At 43.7% G+C, this 17,309-nt stretch overlaps 1 protein-coding gene across 2 annotated transcripts in view; it reads right to left on the reverse strand.

The window, feature by feature from the left end:
• Positions 1-17,309, reverse strand: part of LOC139410949 (GAS2-like protein 1) — a 37,867-nt gene that overhangs the window by 11,921 nt on the left and 8,637 nt on the right. Inside the window, exon 3 of one of the 2 annotated variants that reach the window (XM_071156645.1) lies at positions 12,608-12,715. The exons of the other annotated variant lie outside the window; for it this stretch is intronic. Coding sequence (XP_071012746.1) covers positions 12,608-12,715 — 108 coding nt within the window. The remainder of the gene's footprint in view (positions 1-12,607; positions 12,716-17,309) is intronic. 2 annotated transcript variants of the gene reach the window in all.

Raw genomic sequence — 17,309 nt, forward strand, 5'->3', positions numbered from 1 at the left:
ACATGGCCACACATGGCTTCCCAAACTCAGGACAGGACACTACCCACAGGACAGCTGCTCCTGCTCCACCACGTCCTCTGTTGCTCTTCAACGTGCCCACCACCGCCAACATAATGTCTATCTGCAAAACAGCTGTCCTCCTCTGCCTTACTTCTTCTTTTCTATCTATGGTACTGCTGCTACTCTACTACTACTTACTATACTGTCTGTCCTGAGATGGTTAGTCTTATTCATAGCCGTTCCCATGTGATGGTAAACAGCTAATTCTCTATTTCTGTCCTATTGTCTATAGCTGGTCCACTGCCTGACCTAGACCAACTGTGAGGACCATGATAAGGATGAGTTTATTCCCTGGACCAGTGATGCTCCAGTTGTCTGCCTCAGCAGCCATCTTTGAACCAATCCATCAGTGATGGGGGGGATATCCCACTCTCCACAACTCTAGAGAAACAACTCCTGTTTCTATGGCAATGGGGAACAGAGATTACTTGTATTGCAATGGGGGCGGAGTAAAACAAATCCCTCCCAATTTAGGATTGAAGTTTTAAGCTCATGGCTCGTCTGACGCTGTACCACAACTCAAAGCACCCCTCCATTGTACAGGGGTGACCTCCCTGGGCGGGTCCGCCCCATTCGCTCTCCTCCATTTATTTATCCCCCTTTTTTCCCCTCACTTCCTCCCTCTCTCCTCTAGCCTGAGCTTATTGTGAGGCTTTGGCAGCTGAATGGGGCCTGTTGGCTTGATGGTGGCTGCCAGCAGGCTAGCTTCCTCCCTGCAGATGAATAGTGAAGTGTGTTGGCTAGGCTGAACTAGTGGCTGCTGAGGGATATGCATAATCACGGTCCTCCTCAGTAAGAGAGGGCGGAGACGGTGCTGAGGGGGGGGGTAATCTGACAGAGAAACTGCTCCCCTACACATAATCTAAAGGCACGCTTCAAACACACTGGCACTACTACACTTGAGTTTAACACTTTACCTGCTTTAAAATCCACTACACTTTGAATTTGAACACTTGAATGATTCCAAAACTGCACTGCACTCGAGATAACACTTTAACATTACCTGCCTCCAAAACAGCCATTACACTTAGGTTTAACATACTGCACAAGTAAGACATTTCTGAAACAGGCACTCCACTACATACCATAAAGCCAAACAAAGTCAGTCATACAAGCTTTAAGAAACTTAACAGAAACGTCTCACTGAGGTGTAACCAATGATTTATATACTGAACAAAAATATAAATGCAACATGCAACAATTTCAATGATTTTACTGAGTTAAAGTTCATATAAGGAAATCAGTCAATTGAAATAAATTAATTAGGCCTTAATCTATGGAGGGCATAGGCCCACCCACTTGGCAGTCAAGCCCACCCACTGAGGAGCCAGGCCCACCCAATCAGAATGAGTTTTTCACCACAAAAGGGCTTTATTATTATAGACAGAAATACTTCTCAGCGATGCCACAGGTGAAGAAGCCGGATGTGGAGGTCCTGGGCAGGCGTGGTTACCCATGGTCTGCGGTTGTGAGGCAGGCTGGAAGTACTTCCAAATTCTCAAAAACTATGTTCGAGGCAGCTTATGGTAGAGAAATTAACATTTAATTATCTGGCAACAGTTCTGGTTGACATTCTTGCAGTCAGCATGCCAAAACTTAAGACATCTACTGTGTTGTGTGACAAAACTGCACATTTTAGTTGCCTTTTATTGTCCCCAGCACAAGATGCACCTGTGTAATGATCATGCTGTTTAATCAGCTTCTTGGTATGCCATACCTTTCAGGTGGATGGATTATTTTGGCAAAGGAGAAATGCTCACTAACAGGGATGTAAACAAATTTGCGCACATTTGAGAGAAATAAGCTTTTTGTGCATGTTACGTTCCCCAGTTTCTGTGTTGTTTTGGGTTTGTATGTGTTTGAATGTGTGTATTTCAGGAAATGGCTACCTGAAGTCCAAAGCAGCTGATTGGTCGGCCCCATTGCAGATTGGAGCTCTGACCCCGCCCTCTCGTCAGGGGATACAGCTGTCTGCAATTACAAACTCCTTCTGCAGCTTGAAAAGCCAGGGTTCCTTTGAGGTAGGGAGAGCTTCTTTGTATGTTGTGTATCTGTATAATTTGCTGTAAAATATTTTGTAGCCGGTCCTGCAGAGGTATGTTTATGTCAAAAAGACTGTTTTTGACTATTGAAGTTGTTCACTTTAGGTTAGTAATTATTCTGTTTTTGTTCCCAGGGGGAAGGGGAAGGCACCTTGGGGGTGTTTAGGCAAGCGGCCTGCGGGCATACATATATATACCCATAGTAAGTACTCTGTCTATGCACACTAGGTAAGACTTGGGTGGACCACCCCCTGTATTTTGGTTAGCGCGCCAGGTGGCATTAAGAAAAGTAGTGGGTAGTTAAGGTAGGAGAGGGGGCTCTTAACTTTTACTTCCTTTGCTTTGGTTCTGTCCAGCCCCTTTTCCCCAAATTACCGTGTGAAGGTAGAATAAATTCCCTATAAATGGTCATTTTCTCTGCCTCTCATCCTTACCCGCACCTACAGTCACATACCTCTTTCACTCCACGGGGAGTTGAGTGTAGCAGGGTGTTGTGTTCCCTCCTCCAAGAGGTGTATGTAACAGTGCATATGGAATTTTAAATTTCTATTATTTCATAAACATGTGACCAACACTTTCCATGCTGTGTTTATTTTTGACTGACAGGGGGTGTTTTGAAGCCACCACACCATCTTGGCACAAAGATTTTGGCGTTATTGCCAAACCTTAACAATCCTGAGATGATGCCTGAACTTGACCTTAAACACTTAAATTTGATGTTTGGAAAAACTTCATAATTTGTTTGAGAATGAATGTCTAATTCTGACATGACTGTGAGAGCGTGTTGCTCCCCCACCATTTAAAACTTGTTATGGCTTGGGGGCAGTATTTTGACATCTGGATGAGAAGCGTGCCCAAAGTAAACTGCCTGTTCCTCAGGCCCAGAAGCTAGGATATGCATATAATTTGGATAGAAAACACAAGTTTCCAAAACTGTTAAAATAATGTCTGAGTATAACATAACAGAACTGATATGGCAGGCAAAAACCTGAGGAAAATCCATCCAGGAAGTGGGATATTTTTGATGTGTGTAGTTTTTAATTGAATGCCAATACAGTATGTATTGGGATAGGAACCAAGATTGCAGTTCCTATGGCTTCCACTAGATGTCAACAGTCTTTAGACATTGTTTCAGGCTTGTTTTCTGAAAAATGAGGAAGAATCAGACCATTGTCTAAGTGGACTGTAGAATGAAGCAGAGCTTGTTTGCGTGCATGACCGATTGCCCGCCCTTTTTCCTTTCTATTGAATACGCTATTGTCCAGTTGAAATATTATCGATTATTTAGACAGACAACCTGAGGATTAATTATAAACATCGTTTGACATGTTTCGACAAACTTTATCGGTACTATTAGGATGTATTCGTCTGCATGTTGTGACCGCCATTGAGCCAGTGGATTACTGAACAAAATGCGCCAACAAGAATTTTTGGGATATAAAGAGGAACTTTGTCAAACAAAACAAACATTTACAGGGAGACTTGTGACTGCAACCATATGAAGATCATCAAAGGTAAGTTATTTAATTTTATCGCTATTTCTGACTTTCGTGACTCCTCTACTTGGCTTAAATGTTTGTATGCTTTTGTAAGCGGGGCGCTGTCCTCAGATAATCGCATGGTATGCTTTCGCCATAAAGCCTTTTTGAAATCTGACACAGCAGCTGGATTAACAAGAAGTTCATATTTAAGCCGATGTATAACACATATCTTTTATGAGTATTTCTGTATTTTGAATTTGGAGCTCTGCAATTTCACCGGATGTTGTCGAGGTGGGTCGCTAGCGGAACGCCTACGCCATAGGTTAAAAATATTTTGGAAGCCATAGAAATTAATTTAATGTTTACATTTTGTTTTGTTCTATTATAGACACCTTAATGCATACTTTTGCATTGTCTTATGTGAACTAAACATATAAATACATGTAATTTTGTCGTTAACATTTGAATGAAATACTGTAGAACTCCATTCATTTCCATGGAGGACTGTTTTCTGTGGAGTGCCAATATGGCCGACCGGTGGCTTCAAAGCCTCTCATTGCCCAAAACACGGCAATCTAGGGTTTATATACATCATTGGGTGTAACAGCATACCATAAATCCTAACATACACACTGCTTTTAAAGGACCTACATGATTCTCCATTTTAAACTATGGGCAAGTCTAAGCTTCCTAATACAACAGTGAAAATATTGACAGCCTTAGGCAGTAAGGCAGACATCTTGGAAATGCATACGATTTGGAATGGCATCCGTTGAGTCCATTAATTGGGCGGAGGTAAGTGAAACTGAATCGATCAGGCAGACTGCCTTTTTGATGGCAGGGGGCGAGAGAGTTGCAGTGGTGACACCAGGCAGGGCCCAGAGCCCCAGACTGAGGCACACAGCCCTGCAGAAACAAGCAGCCGAGCAGGCCAGATAAGGGCCTGCACAGGAAATGACCCAAAGCTCTATTTGTGTCTTGCTGGACCAGCTTGTTTGGGAGAAGGGAGGTCTGGGTCAGCCTGTAGGGAGGTACTAAGAGGCAGAGCATACCATTGGGAATAGGTCAGATCAGTGGAGATTGTAAACAATATGCAGAGTGGACTGTGGAGTTAAATCGCTGTAGTTTGGGGGACTTTAATCATATCATCCGGATGTTTTGTTTGTTTGACTCCATTTTGGTTTTCCTTGCAGCAACATGTTTTGCTACATGCCCCCATTGTAATAGTGTAAGCAGCTATGAAAACAGCATATGAACATTTGACAGTCAAAAGGAAATTGCTCCAGGGCATAATATTTGCATCTGTGCAAAAATATTAACTCTTCCATTTTAAACTGTAACCCAATCTAAGTTATCATTTTAGAGCAATCCAAAACCATATCCATGAGCTATGAAAAACACACAACCTATGAACTCTTGGACTGTGTAAAGGTGTAACTTCAATACTATGGTTGACCTGTTCAATCCATAGTTTACTAATGCATCCAAGCACTCCTAGGGAAAAGTGTTATCTAGAGCAGTGGAGGCTGGTGGGAGGAGCTATAGGAGGATGGTCTCATTGTAATGGCTGGAAAGCACTTATGGAAAGGAGTCAAACGTGGTTTCCATATGTTTGATACCGATCCATTTATTCCATTGTAGACAGTACAATGAGCCCGTCATCCTATAGCTCCTCACACCAACCGCCACTGATCTAGAACCAGAAGGGTTCTGCGGCTGTTCCCATAGGAGAACACATTCAAAATAGGGTTCTACCTGGAACCCAAAGAGTTCTACTTGGGGTCAGACAAATAAACCTGCACTCTTAGAAAAATGTGTTTAGACATACTCATGCCAACATGCACATTAACACACACACACAGGCCTGTAGGGAAGCAAAAGTAATGTCAATACTTAAGAATAACAAAGCACCCTTTACTGTCTCAAACAATCAGCCTGGTGCCAACCCTTAGTAAACCTTTGGAAAAAAAATTGGGCCAGATTCAATGCTATTTCGCAGTAAACAAATTGAGAACTGCACGCTTATAGGGAAGGGCACTCAACTTGTACGGTACTTGTAAAAATGACTGACTGGCAGAAAAATCTAGAAGATTGTGGGTGCTGTTTTAGACTTCCATGCAGCTTTTGACATTATTGATCATAGTTTGCTGCTGATAAAAACGTTGGCTTTATATCCTCTGCTATTTCGTGGATCGAGAATTACCGGTCTAACAGATCACAGATGGTGTTCTTTAATGGAAGCCTCTCCAACATAATCCAGCTAGTCAGGCATACCCCAGGGCAGCTGTGGTGAATTCCCTGGTTTTCCCGAAATCCCAGTTGGCGGTTTCCAGAATCAGATTTCTGGAAAACCATTGAATTTATTGAAAGTTCCCAGAATTTTGCAAGCCTAACTGGCACTGAGTAATATCCTATTGATGTCTTTGCACAGGGCTTTCAGAAAGTATTCATACCCCTCGACTTGTTACAGCCTGAATTTAAAATGGATTCAATTGAGATTTTTTTTTGTCACTGGCCTACACATTACTCAACATAATCACGTCAGCTATCACAGCAAGTCACTGAAAGACTTAACAATGAGCTGCAGTCAGTTTTAGAATCAGTGGCAAGTAATAAGCTCATCCTAAACATTTCAAAAACTAAAAGCATTGCATTTGGGACAAATCATTCACTAAACTGTAAAATATTGTCATTAAATGTGGAAATTGAGCAAGTTGAGCAGATGAAACTGCTTGGTGTAACCATAGATTGTAAACTGTCATGGTACAAAACATATTGATAAAACGGTGGCTAGATGGGAAGATGTCTGTCTGTAATAAAATGCTACTCTGCTTTCTTGACGTTGCTATAAACAAATGTCCTGCAGGCCCTAGTTTTGTCACATCTGTACTACTGCCCAGTCATATGTTCAAGAGCCACAGAGAGGGACATGGGCAAATGACAGTTGGCCCAGAAGAGAGCAGAACGGCTGGCCCTTAAATCTACATGGAGGGCTAGCGTCAATAACATGCATGTCAATCTCCCCCAACCTTAGAGGAGAGAGATTGACTGACTGCATCACTACTTGTGTTTGTGGTATTCACATGTTGAAATCAATATCAAATCTAATCCAATTCTATTTGTCACATGCTGCGTAAACAACAGGTGTAGACTAACAGTGAAATGCTTACTTACTAGCCCGAACTTACTTACTTCCCAACAATGCTGAGGATGTTTAAATAGTAGAACAAATGACTTGAGGAATAAATACACAATAAGTAATGATAATTTGGCTATATGCATGTACCACTACAGAGTCTATGTGCAGGGGTACGAGGTAATTGAGGTAGATGAGCACATATAGGTAGGGATAAAGTGACTAAGCAACAGGATAGGTAATAAACAGTAGCAGCAGCGTATGTGATGGGTCAATGCAGAAACTTTTGTGTGTATGTGCCATAATCTCCATAGACAGTCAGTAGAATGGCCTGACTGAAGAGCTCTGACTTTCAACGTGGCACATCATAGGATGCCACCTTCCAAGGCAGTTCATCACATTTCTGCCCTGCTAGAGCAGCCCCGGTCAACTGTAAGTGCTGTTATTGGGAAGTGGAAATGTCTAGGAGCAACAACGTCTCAGGCACGAAGTGGCCGGCCACACAAGTTTACAGAATGGGACCGCCGAAGTGCGTAGCGCATAAAAAGTCCTCGGCAACACTCCCTACCCCCTACTGCCTCTGGAAACATCAGTTTGTTGGGAGCTTCATTAAATTACTTTCCATGGCCGAGCAGCCGCACACAAGCCTAGGGTCACCATGCGCAATGCCAAGCGTCGGCTGGAGTGGTGTAAAGCTTGCCGCCATTGGATTCTGGAGCAGTGGAAACTAATTCTCTGGAGTGATGAATCATGCTTCACCATTTAGCAGTCCGACAGACGAATCTGGGTTTGGCTGATGACAGGATAACCCTACCTGCTCCAATGCATAGTGCCAACTGTAAAGTTTGGAGGAGGAATAATTGTCTGGGCCTGTTTTTCATGGTTCAGGCTAGGCCCCTTAGTTCCAGAGAAAGTACATCTTAACACTACAGCATACTGTCACGTTCTGACCTTAGTTATTTTATTATGTCTTTGTTTCAGTATGGTCAGGGTGTGAGTTGGGTTGTTTGTTCTTTTTTCTATAATTTGGGATTTTCTGTGTTCGGCCTGGTATGGTTCTCAATCAGAGGCAGCTGTCAATCGTTGTCCCTGATTGAGAATCATACTTAGGTAGCCTGGTTTCACTTTTGAGTTGTGGGTGTTTATTTTCTGTTTAGTGTTGTTGCACCTTACAGGACTGTTCGTTGGTTGTTTTATTGTTTTGTTTCAGTGTTCATTAAAATATGAACACTTACCACGCTACGCATTGGTCCTCCGATCCTTCTCGCTACTCCTCAGAAGAGGAGGACGAGATCCGTTATACATACAATGACATTGTAGATGATTCTGTGCTTCCAACTTTGTAGCAACAGTTTGGGGAAGGCCCTTTCCTGTTTCAGCATGACAATGCCACCGTGCGCAAAGCGAGGTCCATACAGAAATGGTTTGTCGAGATCGGCATTGAATAACTTGACTGACCTGCACAGAGCCCTGACCTCAACCCCATTGAAGACCTTTGGGATGAATTGGAATGCAGACTGCGAGCCAGGCCTAATCGCCCAACATCAGTGCCCAACCTCACTAATTCTCTTGTGGCTGTGGTAGACTGTTCTCTCTGCTATCACTTGGGTGGCTAGAGTCGTTGACAATTACAGGGCCTTCCCCTGGCACCGCCTGGTATAGAGGTCCTAAATGGCAGGGAGCTCGGCCCAAGTGATGAGCTGGGCCGTACGCACTACCCGCTGTAGCACCTTGTGGTCGAGATGCAAAGCAGTTGTCATACCAAGCGGTGATGCACCCAGTCAAGATACTCTAATAGGTGCAGCTGTAAAACTTTTCAGCCTCTTGAGGGGAAGGAGGCATTGTCGTGCCTTCTCCACTGGCATATCAGAATGTTGAGAGAAAAAAAAGCAATACTGAAAAACTTTTAGAGAATTTGGCAGTACGCCCAACCGGCCTCACAACCGCAGACCACGTGTAACCACACCAACCCAGGACCTCGACATCCGGCTTCTTCACCTGCGGGATCATCTGAGACCAGCCACCTGGACAGCTGATGAAACTGAGGAGTGTTTTATGTATTAAAGCCCTTTTGTGGGGAAAAACAAATTCTGATTGGCTGGGCCTGGCTCTGTAGTTGGTGGGACTGGCTCCCAAGTCATGTCAAAACCATAGATTAGGGCCTAATGAATGTATTTCAATTGACTGATTTCCTTATGAGCTGTAACTCAGTACAAATTTTGAAATTGTTGCATGTTGGGTTAATATTTTTGTTCAGTATAAATTCACTGTGTGTCTGCCTTGATGTTCATAAAACTCCACGGAACCCCTCTTGCGCAGTGGAACCCAGAACGATATGTGACCACTTGGTTACGGCTAAGGTTGCAAAGGGTCAGAAACTTTCCGGAAAGTTATGCCTGGGAAGTTGGGGAATTGTGCTAAAATTCATCAAAAAAAGTTAGTTTATAACAGTGAACCTTTTTTTGTGGGATACACATAAGGCAATTCTAAGTCTTGTGGCATATTTTGGTTAAACTATCCCTAATTCAATGGAATTGCAACCCTCTGAAGGCGCAGTGCATTCTTCCATCACATGTACAGCTGATTCTCAAGATCTTGCATTACTGAGATGCTATTGGGCCCACACTACTACACTGTCTGAGTACTACATGCTTTCTGATAAGTTTTGATTACAATACTGGGTGGGGTAAATATATTTTGTATGACATACAAGATTTTCTGTTAACTAGAAAATAGTAGCCTACAGCAAAGTGTGTTTAAATCATTTCTAACTTGTTAACAATTTATGCTAGTTAGTTTTTGCTACCATGTAGGTTTTAGCTTGCTTGAGTCTGCTTACTGAGGAGTGTTAATTCACCTGTTTCATTTTAAAACATGTATCTTACAAAGGAGTTGTTTCATCTAACTATTTATCTGTACATGGAATTATTTTTTAAAACTTATTTCTAATCTTTACAGGAAAGATGTGTGGAGACATTTCACTGCAGCTAATGTAGAAGGAAAAGCTGGGTACATTTGCAAATACTGTGCCAAATCATATTTTAAGAATGCAACTTTGATGAAGAATCATCTGGCCAAGTGCATAAAGTTACCTCAGCGCTCACAACAAACAACCTCTGAGAAAGGTCCCTCTACTTCTATTCAAGGTGAAAATGATGAATCAGACACCTTATCGATAGCAACAGCTCATGGTCCTCCTGGAATCAGAAGTATTTGTTGACTCAATGGAGGAACGTAGTCAAAGAAATGCTGATTGCTCGAGCTGTGTATGCAACTGGTTCACGTCTGGTGATCACAGGCAATGTGTATTGGAAGAGATTTCTGAAAGTTCTTTGCCCAGCATAAAGCATGTCTGGTTGAAGGGGTTTATCTACTCATTTGCTGGATGCAGAGTTCAACAAAGTTCAAGTGAAGGTCAAGCAAATCATAGAGAAAGCAGACTGTATTGCAATCATCTCTGATGGGTGTTGAATGTTTGTGGGCAAGGAATAATTAACTACATCTCCACCCCTCAACCAGTATTCTGCAAGAGCACAGATACAAGGGACAACAGACATACCGGTCTCTACATTGCAGATGAGCTGAAGGCAGTCATCAATGACCTTGGACCACATAAGGTATTTGCACTGGTTACAGACGATGCTGTGAACATGAAGGCTGCTTGGTCTAAAGTGGAGGAGTCCTACCCTCACATCACACCCATTGGCTGTGCTGCTAATGCATTGAATCTGCTCCTCAAGGACATCATGGCATTGAAAACAATGGATATCCTCTACAAGAGAGCCAATGAAATGGTAGGTATGTGAAGGGTCATAAAGTTATAGCAGCAATCTACCTCCCTAAGCAAAGTGAGAAGAATAAGAGCACCGCATTGAAGCTGCCAAGCAACACCCATTGGGGTGGTGTTGTCATGTTTGACAGTCTCCTGGAGGGGAAGGAGTCTCTTCAAGAAATGGCCATATCACAGTCTACCGATATGGACAGCCCCATCAAGACGATCCTCCTGGATGATGTATGTTGGGATAGAGTGGTAAGCAGCCTGAAACTCCTGAAACCTATAGCATTAGACATTGCATGGATTGAGGGAGACAATGCCATCCTGTCTGATGTTAAGACTCTGCTTGCAGATGTAAGAGAAGAAATCCGTACTGCCCTGTCCACTTCACTGTTGCTCCAAGCAGAGGAAACTGCAGTTCTGAAATACATCAAAAATCATGACGACTTCTGCCTGAAGCCGATACACGACGCAGCATACATGTGGACCCCAAGTATGCTGGCAAGAGCATCCTGTCTGGTGCAGAGATCAACCAGGCCTATGGTGTCATTACTACCGTGTCTCGCCAACTTGGCCTGGATGAAGGCAAGGTTCTTGGCAGTCTGACGAAATACACTTCCAAGCAAGGGCTTTGGGATGGAAATGCAACATGGCAGTCGTGGCAACCTATCTTATCATATCCTATCAACCTGTGGTAAATTAAATTGATTGGACATGATTTGGAAAGGCACATGCCTGTCTATATAAGGTCCCACAGTTGACAGTGCATGTCAGAGCAAAAACCAAGAAATGAGGTCGAAGGAATTGTCCGTAGAGCTCCGAGACAGGATTGTGTCGAGGCACAGATCTGGGGAAGGGTACCAACACCACCTTTCTGCAGCATTGAAGGTCCCCATGAACACAGTGGCGTCCATCATTCTTAACTGGAAGAAGTTTGGAACCACAGACTCTTCCTAGAACTGTCCGCCCAACCAAACTGAGCAAATGGGGGGAGAAGGGCCTTGGTCAGGGAGGTGACCAAGAACCGATGGTCACTCTGACAGAGTTCCTCTGTGGAGATGGGACAACCTTCCAAAAGGGCACCCATCTCTGCAGCACCCCACCAATCAGGCCTTGATGGTACAGTGGCCAGACGGAAGCCAATCCTCAGTAAAAGGCACATGACAGCCCACTTGGAATTTGCTAAAAGGCACCTAAAGGACTCTGACTATGAGAAACAAGATTCTCTTGTATGATGACCTGAATGCCAAGCATCACACCTGGAGGACACCTGGCATCATCCCGACGATGAAGTATGGTGGTGGCAGCATCATGCTGTGGGGATGTTTTTCAGTGGCAGGGAGACTAGTCCGGAGCAAAGTACAGAGAGAGATCCTTGATGAAAATCTGCTCCAGAGCACTCCGCCCCAGTCTGAGGTCCTAAGGTTCACCTTCCAACAGGACAATGACCTTAAGCACACAGTCAAGACACCACGAGTGGCTTTGGAACAAGTCTCTGAATGTCCTTGTGTCCCAGCCAGAGCCCGAACTTGAACCCCATCGAACATCTCTGGAGAGACCTGAAAATAGCTGTGCAGCAACTCTCCCCATCCAACCTGACAGAGCTTGAGAGGATCTGCAGAGAAGAATGGGAGAAACTCCCCAAATACAGGTGTGCCAAGCTTGTAGCGTCATACCCAAGAAGACTCAAGGCTGTAATCACTGCACAAGGTGCTTCAACAAAGTACTGAGTAAAGGATCTGAATACTTATGTAAATGTGATTTCCTTTTTTTTATACATTTGCAAACATTTCTAAACCTGTTTTTGCTTTGTCATTTTGGGGTATTGTGTGTAGATTGAGGATTTATTTATTTTGAATCAATTTTAGAATAAGGCTGTAATGGAACAACATTTTGAAAAACTCAAGGGGTCTGAATACTTTCCAAATACACTATTTTAATTGTTTTGTGATGTAATTCCCTTAATCTTGCCTTAGCAGCAGCTAATGGGGATCCCTCATAAATACAAATATATTATATACACACACACACACACACACTTGACCTAAGGATGGTTGCTGACTCTTATAGTCTGGATAAGTAGATGGGGTAAAGGTTAATGGTCAGTTCATACCCGTATGAAAATCAGAGCGCTGGAGTCTCCCACTTTGTACTTCCCCTCAGACACCTTGGTCATTGGGAACTGGGCGGGGCAGGAGCAACGGCCCAGGATCTCCCGCACCTGGAGAAGAGACAACACAGGCCTGTTTAGCACCCACAGCCAATGAAACATGACACTCCATATTCACACAGCTACAGAAAGGAACAACAAGAAGCACAAACTGTTCAGTCTCTGTTCAACCTTCCTTATTCTTCATTTCAACTCTTCCTATGAGATCATGCTTACTCATATCCATGATCATGACCAAATCCCTTCTGGGCCTGAGTTGTGTGTGTGTGTCAACAGCACAGTGACATTATTACATTAGGGTGAGACATGGCTAGCCCTGTCTCACCCTAATGTAGGTCCCTCAGTACCTGAGTAATGGAGGGCCCCTCCCCTCCCTCGCCAATTATTGCATAAGCTGCCTGGAACACTTAGTCCAGCTCGTTGCTGCAGTATAAAATGTCATCAAGGAATACACATGAAGCTAAATGAAAAGAGTTCACATTACAACACACACTGCTGTAGGGACCTCCTGACCGCAGAGCAGTACTTTGATGGGCAATAAGGTGAGGCTCTAACTAAAGTCAAAGGGATGACGTAAATGAGCCTGTGGTTCTAGTGGTGTTTTGGAATGAGAGAGAGAGACGGCTCTGGTACTGTGCTGTATGTGGTTGGGGTGCTTATTAAGCACAGTGGAGTCAGACAGAACTCTAGGGTGGGGGCGAGAGAGGCCTGCATTGCTCTCTCTCTCGACCGGGATTGGCCAACTTTGATGTTATTCTTGGCAGCTCTCTCAAACAAAGGCGTGTGCACACTTGTGGACCGAGAGACGGTGAGGAGAGAGACCGACAACATCACAGAGGACAAAGAGAGGCGAGCTGAGCAAGGACAAACAAACAGGGACTGCTGTACTCCATATGTACTGTATAGACAGGAGCACATGTCCAGTCTAAACACATTAGAGAAACAAGGGAAAGGCTCTCAGTAGTCGCTCAAGGAATTAATCACACTAAGAAAATAAATAAGATGAAGATAATTTAATTAGATCAACATAGGTGAAATGATACCTAGCCAGGTATCCATTGAAGAAGACAGTATATCATCCATATATAGTATATTAGCTAGATGCAGCATCAGTGTTGCAGGTTATGACTGGCTCATTTTCCAGATTATGGCTTATTCAAGAGATTAGGGAGGGACCTTGTTGTCTTTATTCCCCCTACTAATTAAAGTGAGGGTGGAATCAGTGTTAAGAACTCTACGTCTCACCTGTCTCCCCAGGACTACATACTAAATCATTAGCCTCCCACTGCCTTCTCTCTCTCTACTGAATTCTGTTTCCTGTTTTCTTTCTCCCACTCTCTCCTTCTCCATCTGCTAGTCTATCAGTGCCTCTTCATCTCTTTCTATCGTCCCCCCTGTCTCTCACAGAGTCTTTCTCGGTCTGTCGTTTATTTCTTTCACTGCCCTTTTCTGCTCTGCTTGCTCTCCAAGTCTCCTTTTAGTCTCTCAGTCGATCTTTCACTATGTGGACAAACCCTGTTTGGAAAAACCCCAGCCAGTGAGTTAATGGAAATATCCCCCTGGTTACAGACACACATAGCCTTCTCCTTCCTTTTTTTAACAGACCGTTTGTTTTCTTTTTTCTTTCTTTAGTACAGCCTTTCAGCGGTCTCTCCTTCCAGCCCCAGAAGACACCTCCCACAACCCCTTTGGGCTGAGGTCATAAGTTTTCCTCCAGAGGAGGTCATAGAGTTGAGGGTTGTAAATATACAGTGAAAATATCAACCCGGTTACAAAAAGATCCCTCAACGACACATGGTCTGAGACATTCCAATCAATGACACCATTGAGCTTTGCTTGTTTAAATATCCGTTAACTATTTCAAATAATCGTTGTGGAATCTAATTGCATCATCCAAAATCACATTTTGGTGACTGCTGTGTCTTAGACAAAAAACGAACCTTGTACAACACAACAAGCTCGGAGAATCACTCAAACAGACACAAGAGTGTGAGACTAAAACACTGATGTGGAACAGTGCTAGGGGAGGGAAAACGCGAGGTCACGCAGGAAGCATGTGGAACTGGAGCGCTGTGAGAGAGAGCTAGGGGATGAATTATGGATGGGTGTCGGTCACATGGGGAACGTGCCGAAGAGCTGTGACGTGTGTGTGTGTGAGAGAGAGAGAGAGAGAGACAGAGAAAGAACCAAGGCCCTACATCTGCAGTTAGATTCAGACAGTCTCACAGTACACCCTTAACTAAACTAGGAAGGAATTTACTGTAATCATCTCAACATCAGCTGGAGAATGTTCACATGTATCTGTAGGGATGGTATGAAAACACAACACTGCTGTGATCAATGAACAACGAGAGACAGAGTTGTGAAACTTAGATTAATTAGTGTTCCTGGGTTTGCCTTGAAGCAGGGTGTAATTGCAGGATAGGTTTTTTGTTTTCCCTTTGATAATTGAGTCCACACACCATATTCGTGGTCTCTGATTCTCTGCCTCCAACAGAGATTGAGGTAATCAACTCTTTATTACCTTCCTTCCTGTCCTACATAGGAAGGAGAGCGGAGGGTAGGCCATGGAGGACATAAGGTGAGGGGTGAGGCTTTTCCAACCCCCAGGAACACACCACTGTACCTCATTGGGACACAGAGGAAATGGGATTGGTGGTGAGTGAGTGATTTGTTTATGTAATATTTTTGGAATGTAGCAGTTATTGTTATGACGGTTGTGAAATGCCAGTAAATGACGGCCTAGCGGAGTTTTGAATCTGTTTACTTGTGTTCACTTGGCCACAATATGCTAAGCTGCTTTTGCAATAAAGGGATGACTGTGTCCCAGCCTCTGCTTCATGGTGGGGATCTCTAGAAATGACTGGACACGTCCCAACACAAACCATACAATCAGATGAGCGATGGAAGCTTCTTGAAATTGAATCTAGGCCACAGGGAGTAGATTGGAATGGAGGAGCATATCTGGAACTTCAGGGGGGATTACTGCTTTAGCCTCTCATTTAGGCTACATCCTAAAAACACTGGATGCAGAGACCACTAAAACTTATTCAATCACCTTGTCTCAAAAGACAAAACAAAGAAAATGTGATTGGCCTACTCAGCCATCATTTTTTCTCCTAGGCCCGAAATTGGACAGGTTTACGGTGATGAAAGGGTGCCGTTGAACCAACACCTGGGGGGGAGCAGCATTGTTGAATGTATCATGCGGGTGCTTGTAAGAACACTCCTTACTGCATCCTACACCAACAGGCTAGACCAGCTGAGGATGGTGAGAACAGGGACCAACCCTCCGGGTTATCCAGATAAATGAGAATGTCAACTACTACCAAGAACATTTAATTTGGGACTATGGATAGAATGGCAACACTGTTACTTAGAGATGAAAAGTACAGTTATAATTACATTTATTTCGCTTCTTTGTTGATGCTGCAGCCTTCGCAAAAGTGAGCTATCTTTTCGAAACAATAAACCACTCTGTATTTTAGTAAGGCGAATCATATAAGTAACCTTGCTCAAGGGGAAAAATGTGGGACATCCCACCTATAATTTAAAGGAAGTGTTGTTTTCTGGAAACCTATTTTTTGATCACATGACCACTCTTCTGCTTAGTGCTGTGTGACTAAATGAAAAACACGTGTCTACTCAGAGATTTGACAAGGGTCGGGGGAGGAGGTAAAAAAGCTGTGATAACATTGGACTGCCTCCATTTTAACACATCACATTGCCATGCAGAGGACATATCTGACTTTAGGAGAAACTGATGATTTCAGAAACATGGTTAGGGTCATTTCCAGTTCAAAATTAAATGAAAGGAAGGATTTTTGAGCTGGTGAGCTGTTCGGATCACCATGACGAGACACCAGACAGTCCTCATCTCCGTCCATATCACATGATGGAAGTGCTTTATTGTCCCCCACGATGAAATCAAGGCGGGAACTGTGGATCAGTCTCTGTCCGTCCGTCCTTTCGTTAGTCACGCATGATATCTCAGACAGCACTGGACGAAACCTGGGTGAATGACGCGTCTCGCCATAGAGATCCTGCTTTTACAAAATTACACTGATTGGCCCAAGGCGGAAGATATAGCAATGAACTGAAATGTGTGTGTATCATTAGTGGGGGACGACATGTTTACTGTTGCCTTGTTGTTTTATCATCAGTCTGTAGTCTAATTGTGGTCTGCCAATGTTATATGAGTGACTGGCTATAGACAGTGATTCCTAATTCCGCCAGTCTACGCCTGAGACTCCAGGCAGGGCTCAGCTGGGGGGGGCACAAAACAAGACTACTCACCCAAACAAAAACACACATGACATTAAGCATGTGCACAAGCAGTTTCCACTGTAAACCTAGCTAGACATTGCAATAATGAAATAGAACTGACAACAATCTGTGAAGTCAGCCGATTGGTCTGTTTCCTGCCACATGATGGAGAGCGGAGGCGAGAGAGAGAGAGGTCTGTACTGTATTAGTCAGCTGGACTAATAAATAATCATAAAATGCTAAAACATTTAGGGCCCAGTTAGTCCGTGCACTGACCTCATGTAGAAAACTCTCCCAATAAGTGTGTGTGACGCTGCAAACAGAAACACTGAGATATGCTCCCCTAGCAAAGCCCATGAGCCTGACACTGCCAGCCATG

Source organism: Oncorhynchus clarkii, chromosome 6, assembly GCF_045791955.1.
Source record: "Oncorhynchus clarkii lewisi isolate Uvic-CL-2024 chromosome 6, UVic_Ocla_1.0, whole genome shotgun sequence".
Taxonomy (NCBI): domain Eukaryota; kingdom Metazoa; phylum Chordata; class Actinopteri; order Salmoniformes; family Salmonidae; genus Oncorhynchus; species Oncorhynchus clarkii.